At 47.3% G+C, this 12,338-nt stretch overlaps 2 protein-coding genes across 2 annotated transcripts in view; one reads left to right on the plus strand and one right to left on the minus strand.

Annotated features, from left to right (window-relative positions):
- Positions 1-12,338, minus strand: part of LOC137631754 (HEAT repeat-containing protein 1-like) — a 622,900-nt gene that overhangs the window by 232,749 nt on the left and 377,813 nt on the right. The gene's annotated exons all lie outside the window — the stretch shown is intronic.
- LOC137631636 (HEAT repeat-containing protein 1-like) overlaps positions 52-12,338 on the plus strand; it is a 122,655-nt gene continuing 110,368 nt past the window's right edge. Inside the window, exons 1-2 of the mRNA XM_068363509.1 lie at positions 52-426; positions 8,340-8,575. Of these exons, the coding sequence (XP_068219610.1) occupies positions 52-426; positions 8,340-8,575 (611 nt within the window). The remainder of the gene's footprint in view (positions 427-8,339; positions 8,576-12,338) is intronic.

Genomic DNA, 12,338 nt, shown 5'->3' on the forward strand with positions numbered 1-12,338 from the left:
GACCCCGACTCCATTGTGTGGACGGCGCCAAGGACGCCCTTCAGGTCACCCATGCGGCAAGAAGAAGAGTTCTCTGGCTGGTTTGCCTCACGTGGGTCACTACGTACACCCCCGCCGCCTTCGGTTGCGCTACCGCCTGACTTCATGGAACCCGTCACTCCGGTAGCACAATTGCAAGCCCCTAGGTTGGTGGCAGAAGACTCAGAGGACTCGGATAGCTCCTTTTCCTCTTCATCTACCTCGGACGTTATCTCGTCCTCCAGCTCGTCATCGTTGGAAGACTCCAGCGGCAGGGAGATGAGGAAAAAGAGAAAGAAGGCTAAGAGAAAGAAGTCGAGCTCAAACTCAGGCCCGTCGAGGAAGAAGGCCAAGGTCACAAGGAAGAAGAACAAGAAGATGAAGTGTTCCAGAAAGAAGAGGGCTAAAGTGGGTTTTCCCCCTTGCGGGTCGAACAGGGCTCCTGCCGCTCCAGTGCCTGCCGCGGTGGCCGCTGGAGCCGCTTCCGCGCCCTTGCCCAGTGTCTCTTCGGCTCCGTCCACGCATCGGATGCAGCCGTTGGCACACTTTTAACTTTCCCTTGCCCTTGCCCGGCAAGTCACCGGCTCTATCTGTTCAGAGGCAGCCACTGGCTCGGCCTGGCAGCATTGTTCCCACACCCAAAGTCTCACCGGCTCCATCCAGGCATCGGATGCAGCCGCTTGCACAGCAAGGCAGTCACTCTCCACGGATTCCCCCGGGAGGGGGTAGACCCATGACGGCTACCTCCGCCTCGGCGGCTCCATCGAGCCGGCCGGATGTCAGGGATACAGCCGCCTCCACGGATCCATCCGTGATCGAGGATACAGCCGACACGGAGGATCAAGTGGCAGAGGGCTTATTGGATACTAGCGAATGTTCTCCCGATGACGTATCCTCCTACAGGAAGGTATTGGCACTGATTCGGCACCACCACAGGCTAGACGAGCCCAAACCGTCCTCAGCACAGGCCTGGCTTTCGGGTTTGGGAAGGATGTTGATAACCCAGTACAATAGAAACCATCCTTGACCCTACCTCTGGCTCCTGACGTGTCCCTGGGCATGGACCACGTCGACCGGTTTGTCTCGGGACACAAGAACTCCATCAGAGCCCAAGGGTCCTTCAAGCTCCTGCCTGGACTGAGGACCCAGAAGAAATTTTATATGCCAGACGGACGGCCTGCGGGGCCTCGGACTTTGAAAGAAGCCGTCGCGACTCTAAGGCAGGGCAGTACGGATGACAGGAGCCTTACTGCCCCAGTGGTCTTCTCTCAGGTGGAGGCCGCAATGATGGAGGACACATCGCAGGACGTCATAAATGTGGCTTTCTGGCTGGACTGGTGGGCATGCACCCTAGCAGGTTTCCAGCTCTCCCACGATCTCTCGGTGCCGGAGAATCAAGCTCTACTACATGAATTCATACGTTCGGGAGACAAAACCATGAAGTTCCTTACGTTCCAGTCGCTGACCCAGACAGCAAACTGGGTGTTAAGGAGGAGAGATACTGTACTTAACAGGCTCCCCCGTAGACTCCCCAAACGTGAGGCAAAATTCCTGAGAAATGCTCCGATGTGGGGTGAGACCCTTCAGACGGTAGCAGAAACTATGGAGAGAGTGGGGAAACTTAAAGACTCGGCGGAGCCCAGACAGCCAACGGCAAGACGTCCTCCCCATAGAAGACCGTCTGTGGAGGGGGCCTACCTGCCTACGCCACCAGCTAGACAGGAGGCCCCCTCCCCTTCCTGGCATCAGTCCCCGCGGCCCTCCCGTAGAAGTGGTGCCCCAACCCAGGCCTCCTTTAGACAGAAATACGCGGGCTCGAGACGAGGCCGCTCAAACCGTCTCCCCAGAAGGAGATAGGAAGGGAGGTCCCCTACACCTTCCCACGCCACAGTTGGGAAAATGCCTCAAACACTATTGGCAAGCATGGCGGGACAACGGTGCGGACCCGTGGTCCGTGGCAATCCTCAGAGAGGGATACAGGATTCCCTTCCTGACAGAGCCGACCCCTCTGATTCCCGAACATTGGGCGGAGTGGCTGGCCCCCAAGGATCACAAGAAGAGAGCAGCCTTGCAGGAGGAGGTGTCAGCCATGTTGAACAAAGGAGCACTCCCCGGGGTTCTACAGCAGGCTCTTCTTGGTGGAGAAAGCTAAGGGAGGTTGGAGACCAGTCATCGACCTCTCGGCCCTGAACAAGTTCATCAAGAAGACGTCCTTCAAGATGGACACGCCGAGGTCAGTACTGGCAGCCTTGAGAGAATGGGATTTCATAATGTCCCTGGAGCTCAAGGACGCCTACTTTCAGATCCCCTTGCACCCCTCCAGCAGGAAGTTCCTGAGGGTGAAGTTGGGATCCCAGTCTCTACAGTTCAGGACCCTCTGCTTTGGCCTGTCAACGCCTCCTCAGGTGTTCACGGGGGTGTTCACCGTAGTATCAGCCTGGGCACGCAAGCAGGGCATCAGGCTGATCAGGTATCTCAACGACTGGTTGCTGCTTTCAGCCTCAGAGGCAGCCGTAAAAGAGCAGGGGGCAAAGCTGTTACAGTTCTGCAGAGAACTGGGGATTACCATCAATTTAGAGAAGTCCCAGTTAGTCCCCACCACCAGGATGACGTACCTAGGGATGGTCCTGGACTCCCAGTTAGCAAGGGCATTCCCCTCTCAAGAGAGGCTGGACAATCTGGATCATGTTATGCGACCATTTCTAACAAATGCACCAATGAGAGCCAAGGATTGGCAGAGACTCGTGGGCCACCTGGTCTCGCTGGAGAAGCTAGTTCCTCAGGGGAGGCTCAAGCTGAGGCCGGTCCAGTGGAATCTGAAGGACCTCTGGTCACCGGGAGACCTGCCTCAGGCCTTAGTCAGGATGACTCCAGCCTCCAGGAACATGCGTCTCTGGTGGTCCGACAGGGCGAACACCCTAGGGGGGATTGCCGTTCGCGTGCGCTCCTCCGGAGATGTTGGTCTTCACTGACGTGTCAAAGGAGGGGTGGGGACCCCATCTGCTCGAAGAGACAGCAGAGGGAAAGTGGTCCCCGGAGGAGAAGCTCCTCCACATAAACCTGCTCGAGCTCCTGGCGGTTTAAAAGGCCCTCGCAATATTCGCCCATCGCCTTCAGGGAAACGCAATAGCCCTCATGTACGACAACGCCACCATGGTGGCTACATAAAGAAACAAGGAGGATTGAGGTCAAGGGAGCTGTGCAATCTCACGTCTCGGATCCTGGAATGGGGAGAGAGGAAACACATCATTCTCACAGCCAGGTTCATTCCGGGGAAGAGAAACGTTCTAGCCGACGGCCTCAGCAGGGCAGGGCAAGTAGTGGGGTCGGAGTGGTCCCTACACCCACAAGTGACCCAGAAGGTCCTCCAGTTGTGGGGCTCTCCGGTGATAGACCTGTTCACCACGAGGCTCAACGCGCAGCTCCCCGTGTTCTGTTCTCCTGTGCCAGACCCGGCAGCAGCGTTCAAGGACGCCTTCCAGCACTAGTGGGACGGACTCGACGCGTATGCCTTTCCCTCCTTCGGGATTCTCAGGCAGGTGCTCAACAGGCTCAGATAATCAAGGGCTACAAGGATGACTTTGGTAGCGCCCTGGTGGCCGGAAAGGGAGTGGTTCGAGGATCTACAAGACCTGGCCACCCTTCCTCCGTGTCCCCTGCCAATAAGGGAAGATCTGCTGCACCAGCCCCATTTTCGAAGGTTTCATGAAAACCCACAGTGCCTTCAGCTACACGCGTGGAGGTTATAGAGCGTCTATTAAGGAAAGAAGGATACTCGGAGAAGACAGCTTCAAGGATGTCAGGGTATCTTCGGTAGTCCTCGAGCGTGGTGTACCAGGCCAAGTGGGCCACGTTTGTAAAGTGGTGTGCCACACAGAATCTGAGACCTCTGGATGCATCAGTCCACAGGATTGCAGACTTCCTGGTCCACCTGAGGGACGACCTGGGGGTCTCCATTCCAGCCATCAAGGGGGTCCGAGCTGCCCTGGGACAGGTATTTCAACTCAGAGGCATCGACCTGGGGGCCTCTCGCCAGATTTCCATGCTCATCAGAAGTTTCGAGCAATCTTGTTCCCCCCGCGCCTCTCGGGTCCCACAGTGGGACGCGGCCAAGGTTCTCAAGGTTTTGACAAGGCCTCCCTTCGAACCCCTCAAGGATATCCTGGATAAAGACCTCACCCTCAAGACAGTGTTCTTACTAGCTCTGGCCTCAGCCAAGCGTGTGAGTGAGCTCCACGACTTGTCATTTGAGGTCTCGCACTCGAAAGGGTGGAAGGACCTGTCCTTTAAGTTTCTGCCTGAATTTGTGGCCAAAACTCAGAATCCGGCCATTGCAGACCCAAGGTTCGAGAGGTTCTCGGTCCCGGCGATCCCTCACTCAGACAACCCGGAAGACTTGCTCCTGTGCTCAGACTTTCTCCTGTGCCCAGTGAGAACAGTCAGGAAATTCCTTAGCAGGACAGTCAGACTCTGGCCGGCCATCAAAAGTCTGTTTGTCTCCTCAGGCCCAGTAAAGAGGGCAGTGTCAAAGAACACGCTCTCCTTCTGGCTTCAGCAAGCCATCAAGAGAGCTTACGACAGTGAGGGGTCTGCAGTCCCTGGTACCCCGCGACCCCATGATATTAGAGGTCTTAGCACTTCTTTGGTATTTGACAGCAACATGGCAGTAGGCCAAATCATGCGAGCAGGCACATGGTCTAGGTAGTCCACCTTCACGGCCCACTACCTGAAAGACTGGGCTCTTTCTCCATTGGACCAGTGATTTCTGCCATGCAACAAGTTTAAAGCTAAAGCCCCAGGTAGCCCAAGGGAAGTAATTGCAAGCGACACAAGTTTCCTCCTTACTCCCCTTTCCTTGCTACCCTTTTTCCCTTTCCCTTCCTCCTCCCATGTGAGAGATGGATGTTGAGGAAGCGTATGTCCGGATTATGCATAAAAGTGAGTTATACAAACAGGTAGACTTTTGCGTGCTTCCCCTGACTCTCCTACCCTGTCCGTTGTGTCTTCTAGACCTAGCCTCCTATCTAGGTCCCATGTCCTGGGATGATAGTGGTGGGTCTTCCGGTCTGTAAGTCCACCCCCTCCTCATAAAGTGTAAGTCTCCTAAGAAAGTAGTTCGTGGTAAGTACAGTATTCTGTGTTGGAACAAATCACAAATTTTAAGTAATTTGTATTTTTCCTAACAGTACTTATCTCGAACTACTTTTGGGTTATTGCCCACCCATCCTGCCCCGGGACAGGAGTTCGAAGTAGTACTTAACATATGCTTACTGGTGATAGACCTAGTAGCGCACTCTCGCGCGCTGACCCTGGGTCGCCTCAGGGCACGTGTCCATCTGCCACGGAGGGACCTGACAAGGGAAAACGGAGATAGGGGGGACTGCACAAAATTCTTGGTCGGTTAGGGAGGAGATCCCAGATACTCCTAAGAAAATAGTTCGAAGTACTGTTAGGAAAAATACAAATTACTTAAAATTTGTGATTTTCGATATATATTAACCCTTGATAATATGAAGTTAGAATTGGTGATAGGTCAGACTCGTCGTCACTAGACCACTTCCGGAACCAAGGGAGTATAAGATCACCCTCCCTGTACTGGATAAGGGAGGTGCTATTAGTTTGGACAGATTTAAAGAAATTTGCAGATGTTTAAGATTTAGATTTAATTTTGTATCATCTAACCTTTATTGAAAACCAGTTTAGTCTAGAAGGGCTTACGATGCTGTAGCAATCTTTTTGTGTATTATGGTTAAAGAACAGGCAAGTGCCTCAATGGTGGGACAGTCTCTCAGTCTCTGATGTGTAAACTTTTCCTAATTTCTTCTCCTATTTTGATGCCCACTTTAGATGTGGATGTAATTGATAAAGTAGTTGCTCAGTTGGATACTGTAACTCAGACTAGTCTAATGCACTGGATTTTTCAAACATCTCTACATTTTTGTGCTTAGAAATAGTTTTTGTGGGACCTTAATCTGCATTGTCTGTGTGTTTTGTGCTTGGGGCAGTTTTAACTTCAGAAATCTAGTGAGGAGTCCATAGGCATCATGAACCGTCTCTGGGAAGTATGTTTCGATCATGTTAAAGTTTATGGTATAAATGAAATATTCACTTAAGCAGAAGAGTCAAGGTCTTCCAATGAATTACAGCTCGATGTGTTCAAAGGAATGGTTTTTGGGAGATGATGATCCACATTCTTTTTGTGTATTGTGTTGAGGGCAATACTGTAATTTGAATAATGTTTTGGACAGTGCTCTTGCCTCATGGTTCCTCTCATGGTAAAGTATGTTTCAATGGTTCCCGATCAAGTTAAAAGTTTAAAAGTGCTAAAGGGAAATTAGTTTCAGTTTAGGGGAAAATCCAGGGAAGACTAGTTCAGTTGATTATGGTGGGGATAAGGACTTGCCTCCCCATTTAGATAATTTAAATAATTAGCCAATTTTTCATAGTAATGAGCTTCAAAAACTCTTAACATTGCTAACTTCCTTTGTTGAAATCAAAAGTCTAGCAATTCCTCTTTTAAAAGTGGTAGTTTTGATCGTAACCGGCCAGTTGCCAAACCTAACCTGACTTCCCAAGTTTACTCTAGTGTTAATAGTGTTTTAGTAGGGATTCTAAATGTTTTTTGCTCAGGACATCTTCAAAGGCCTCTCACAGAGCCCGAAATTCTCCAATTACTTTAGACCCTTCCACTGCTAAACCCTTTATATTGAAGTAATCCTAGTCACTATTAGACATTGGCGTCAATGACCTTAGATGTCAGGATGCCAGAAAATCTCAAATCAATCAATCAATCACTATTAGACAACTAGTTTGTGAGGTAGAACACCCAGTTGGTAGTCTGGATCCTAATATCTCTCCATTCTAAACTCTAGAGTAAACATTTCTAAACATTCTCATATTAGATGTGTGGAGGACATCTCATAATGTCTGAGTCCCTTAAATCTTGATGTGGTGAATGAAGTTTTAAGTTAAGTCGATTGTTTTCATCAGGTTTTGGATGACATTGTACATTGTTCACTTGCAAGCTTAGCCACTAGCTCATCACTGGTTAACTTTAGCAGGATAAATGTAGGCACTAGTACAGCTATTGTACTGCCAAAATGAGTCCTCTGCCCATGTGTTGCAGCCCCGCTGTTCAGTTGTAAACAAACCAGGTAATCAGCTGATTTTTCCTTGTTCAACTTGCAGTACATGAAGGTGAAGAAAGCATTGAAAAGTTATCTCTGTTTCAAACCTTATGTAACCTTATTGTTGAGAAATAATCCAATAAGTTGATTATGGTAAGTTTGGAAGCTTCTCACTCTGTCAAATTTGCAAAAGTAACAACTTCCAAGACTGTTTATACCCCACAGTTCTCCAATTGTATGGTGGATAGAATATAAATATTGTTGTCTTAATTCAGAAAAAGGCTAGCAACCTGTTTAGTCTTTCTATAACCCAGAGATATGCTGATTTTATAAGACTAATCAGTTGCCTAATCTTGTTTTAGATTTAAATTTGATATTTTTGTCTGCCACCTCCTTAATTGTAAAAAAAAAATTATATATTGAAAAATATAAAGGATTTTTGAAACCTGTTTATTTTGAGGAATTGTTCTGGAGATACAGTTCTATAGTTCTTGAGCAGCTGACTCTCATCTCGAACTGGTGGACAAAAACTTGCTGTCTAGAAAATTCCATATCCGTGATCTGGCTGTAAATCTCTGACATTTGACATTCAATTTACATATGCACATGTTATTTCAAGATCTTTAATCATTTTTTCAAACCTTACACTCACATCTGCCCAGACTACTATGAACCATGTACAGTAATACTAGTTTTATTCTTGTTGTAACTAAATTGTGCCATGATCCACCCTAGTCAAATAATTGTATTGATATAACTTCAAAAGTATGACTTGGAAATACTTGTTTTTGTTGAGCAGGCTGACATAAGTCTTACTTCATAGCTTATTATTTATTGATGAATTTATCATATTTATTTATATTGACATTTTTTTGTTATTACTCTTTTGATATCCATTTCTTTTCTGGTCCATCATGCTTTCCATGTGTCCCTCGGACCCATATCGTTCCGGTTTATAACTGAATACAGATTGGCTAGTAATGATGATAATACCATCTGGATAGAGCGGGGCAAGTAATGATGATAATACCTTTGCCTTGATTTGAGTTTTCAGTTTCCATTCTAGATTAAATATTTGACCAAGGCCCATCAGTGTCTATTTGTAACTTATCGGCAATATTATTAGTATACTATAAACATAATAACTAATTTAGCTTTTGAAAGCCAAATATAGCATCTAGTTTCTTCTTACAGGTCATGACCCAGAAATTCTTTGCAAGTATTGAGAAAGAGAATTGCCAAGCTGCACTTTGGAGCCACCTTATTGGTTGTGTAGTAGAATCCGAAGATGCTGTTGTAGCTTCAAGACTTCGAAGTGGACTGCGCAAGACTAGTTTAGATGCTCAGAGTATTGTAAAAGAAATTGAGAATTTAAACCTTGCAACAAAAGTTACGTCTATGAGAAACGCCCAAGCTAAGAGGATCAAACAGTTGAGTATCAGAATGAGTTTTAATAGGTCTGGTATTAGAAAGCCTTGTAAAATTTCATTCCAAAGTATAAAACAAACTTTTACACATGTTTTCTTTTTGAGAAATGTGGTTTCTAGGTACCAGAATCCAACACTTTTGCTTCTTTTCTGTTTTTTTATCTATTTACACTTAAATATATTCACTTTGTACACACAATTTTTTCTTCAATAGTAAGCTTAATAATAATTTTGGTAATGATTTCATACAATAAATACTACACCCTAGCAAAGGAATTGAATCAATGATACATAGATACCCCAATAGTAGTGTCTAGGTGTAATAATGATCATATTTCATAAGATTAGATAATTATACAATCAAAGAAGAAAAGTATGATTCAAACTGCAATTTCACCTGTTGCATCGACATTTCATCTCTGTACCAGCCTACTCTGATCAACATGGTGGGTGTAGAAAACAATGGAATAAAAACTTGGTCTTAATAATTCCTTTAAAAACTAGTTCCTTCTTACTTCTTACACTTCTCTCTATATCATTCACCCCGTTGCCACTATTATGATAAACACATTGTTTTTTCTTAATAATTTTGGCATATAAACATTGTGAACCTCTACCCATAGTCTACCTTTTGTGCACCACTCAACCATAAACTGCTCACTGGTTATGTGGTTTAGATTTTCTAAAAACACCCTATTATTGTGCCTTTTAGCACACATACTTGATTAAAAGTCAGATTATTGAATGTTTAAATATGATCTAAATCTTATTTTTAAATATTTAACTTAGCCGGTGAATATATAATAGCTGCTACTCAGCGGCTCGACAGAAAACACACTCAAAAAACTCGCTAGCGATCGCTATGAAGGTTGCGGGTGTGCCCACCAGCGCCAACTATCGGTCAGATACCACTCTTGCATGTAAACAAACCCTTCAATTCTTCTCTGTCGACCTTGACGACAAGACGTATCAATTCTCGCTGTAGAACCTGGAGTTTTCTCAACATATTTGGTGAAGTACTTCATTTTGGTTTGAGCTTTCACAGTGCAGGTGTTTTTCCTCAACATAAACTCTTGAACTCTTTATTGAATCAGATTATTTGTTGATGACTTGGATTGTTTTTGGAATTTTCTTTGACTAATTCAAAATGGCTGACCCTTCACAAGTACCTAGATTTCGGAAGTGTAATGTTAGGGACTGTAATAGGCGTCTTCCAAAGGCTTCTCTCGACCCACATACTGTGTGTTCCAATTGTCGGGGTAAAACCTGTCAATTGGGAGATCGGTGTGAGGAATGCGTGGGCCTTTCGGAATTCGATTGGCTCGAATACGATAAATATGCACGTAGGCTAGAGAGAGATAGGGTAAGGAGAAGTTCATCTAGGTCTGTAGATTTTTCCTCTCCACATGCCCCTGAACCTAATCCTTCCCCTGTAGTGGTTGTTCCTAACCCCCCTTCTAGCACTCAGGAACCATCTATGCAAGACATGTTACGTGCTATTCATGCCTTGGGGGAAAAAGTTGAAGCGTTAGCATCTGATCGTAATCAACTTATGGCTGACGTGAAGGAACTTAAGTGTCAGAGTGCCACGGCGGAAAGTGGGAAAGTGATTAGTGCGCAAAGTGTTGTGAACAGTGTTGCGACCGAGGGTTCGTCTGTTCGTGCCTGTTGTTCACCTAGTCCGGGACCTCTTGCAAGCTCCCAAGCCCAGGGGAGAAGTAATGTCGTACGACTTATGGGTTCGAGAGGCCTTGATCAGCGAACAGACATTCCCTCTATGGTATCAGGCGTATCTCACCAAGATCGCCCCTACCATAAGACGAGAGAGCCCATTTTCTCCTCGTCTTCCGAAGGCTTTTCACGCAAGAAACCGTGGAGCAAGGTTTCTAGGCCTCTTAAACGGAAGTCGGTCCCTTCAGGACAGGTCCAACGTCCTGGATGTAGTCATTGGGACAGTTCGGACCCGTTGCAGTCATCGGATGACTGCTCGCCGCCTAAGCAAGGCAAGGTTGTGCCGTCTCAGACGTTAACCCCGTCGGTTACCGCACCCATTCCCGTGGACCCTAAATGGGTTATACTGCAGGACATGCAGTCTAAGCTTGCCTCCCTTATGGAAGACTATTCTGCCGATAAGGTTTCCGTTGAGCCTAGCCGTTTATCTCATCAAGATCCTGGCCTTCAGCCACCCAAACGTTCCTTTGTGCGTCCTGTTGACGTTGGTGTAGCCAAGTCACGTCAATCAGTTTGTTTAGAACCGCACTCGATGCGGTCTCGTGTGGATTTTCAGCCGCATTTGGACGTTAGGCAACTTGCTGATGCTCCTGTTGATGTTCAGGACGTTCGCCAACCTTCGGAGTTGACTTGTTTTGACGCTGAGCGTCAACTTCCGCAGTCTAGAGTTGTTTTGACTGCTCAGACTAGGCGGTCAAAGCAGTCTCGGGTGGACGCTGTGCGTCCTCACGCACCTGTTGTTGTTGACAGTTCACAGACTGTCAAGCAGTTTCATGACGTTGCGTCCTGGTCCGCTACTAATGCACCAGTGCGTGTGGACGCAGCGTGTCAAGTACTGCCAACCCCTTTGCTTGTTTCGCAGCAGTTGTCAGATGAGGAACCTTCAGATGAGGACGTTGCTGACCCTCAGCCTGAGGATCATCCTTCAGATATTGATGAACCCAGATCAGTTCCGCCATCAATGGACTTTAAGAAAGTCATGTTAATTTTTAAGGAGTTGTTTCCCGATAACTTCGTCTCTGTTGCTCCTCGTTCACCGCCTTCTGAGTTTGTTTTAGGCGTACCTGCTGACATGCCAGCCTTTACAAAACTTGTGCTATCTCGCTCATCCAAGAGAGCTTTACGGCTTTTAGGCGATTGGTTGGAAACCAAGAGGAGTTTGGGGAAGACGGCCTTTGCCTTCCCTCCATCTAAACTCTCGTCTAGATCGAGCGTCTGGTATGCCACGGGAGAAGTTCTCGGCTTGGGAGTCCCTGCCTCTGCCCAGGGCGACTTCTCAAGCCTTGTAGACTCTCCCCGCCGTCTAGCCATGAGACGCTTGAAGGTTAGTTGGTCATCTTCGGACCTTGACCATCTGCTGAAAGGCATTTTTAGAGCCTTTGAAGTTTTCAACTTCCTTGACTGGTGTTTGGGAGCCTTAAGTAGGAAAATCTCATCGGCTGATAGAGATGTCTCCCTACTCATTATGTCCTGCATGGATAAAGCCATCCGCGATGGATCCAATGAGCTATCCTCCTCTTTTACTTCAGGAATCCTTAAGAAGCGAGAGTCTCTTTGCTCTTATCTGTCGGCAGGAGTTACTCCCTGTCAAAGATCTGAGCTACTCTTTGCTCCCTTATCGAAGTTTTTGTTCCCTGAACATTTGGTTAAGGACATAGCTTTGTCACTCGTGCAGAAGGACACCCATGACTTGGTAGCGTCCTCTGCTCGCAAAGGGACTCCTTCGACATCCTTTTCTGCAAGACCAAGGATAGACACTCCGGCGTCCAGGTTTATACCGCCCTTTCGTGGCAGAGCTCCCAGCAGGGGAAGTACTCGTGCCGAGGGAAAGAAAGGAAAGAAGAGAGGAGGCAAGTCCTCACGTGGCAGAGTCTGACTGCCCGCAGCCTCAGACAGCAGTAGGTGCCAGACTCAAGAACTTCTGGCAAGCCTGGGAGAAGAGGGGCGCAGACAAACAGTCTGTGAAGTTGCTCAGAGAAGGGTACAAAATTCCATTTGTACACAAACCTCCTCTAGCGACTTCCCCCATCGACCT

Source organism: Palaemon carinicauda, chromosome 40 (assembly GCF_036898095.1).
Source record: "Palaemon carinicauda isolate YSFRI2023 chromosome 40, ASM3689809v2, whole genome shotgun sequence".
Lineage (NCBI taxonomy): Eukaryota > Metazoa > Arthropoda > Malacostraca > Decapoda > Palaemonidae > Palaemon > Palaemon carinicauda.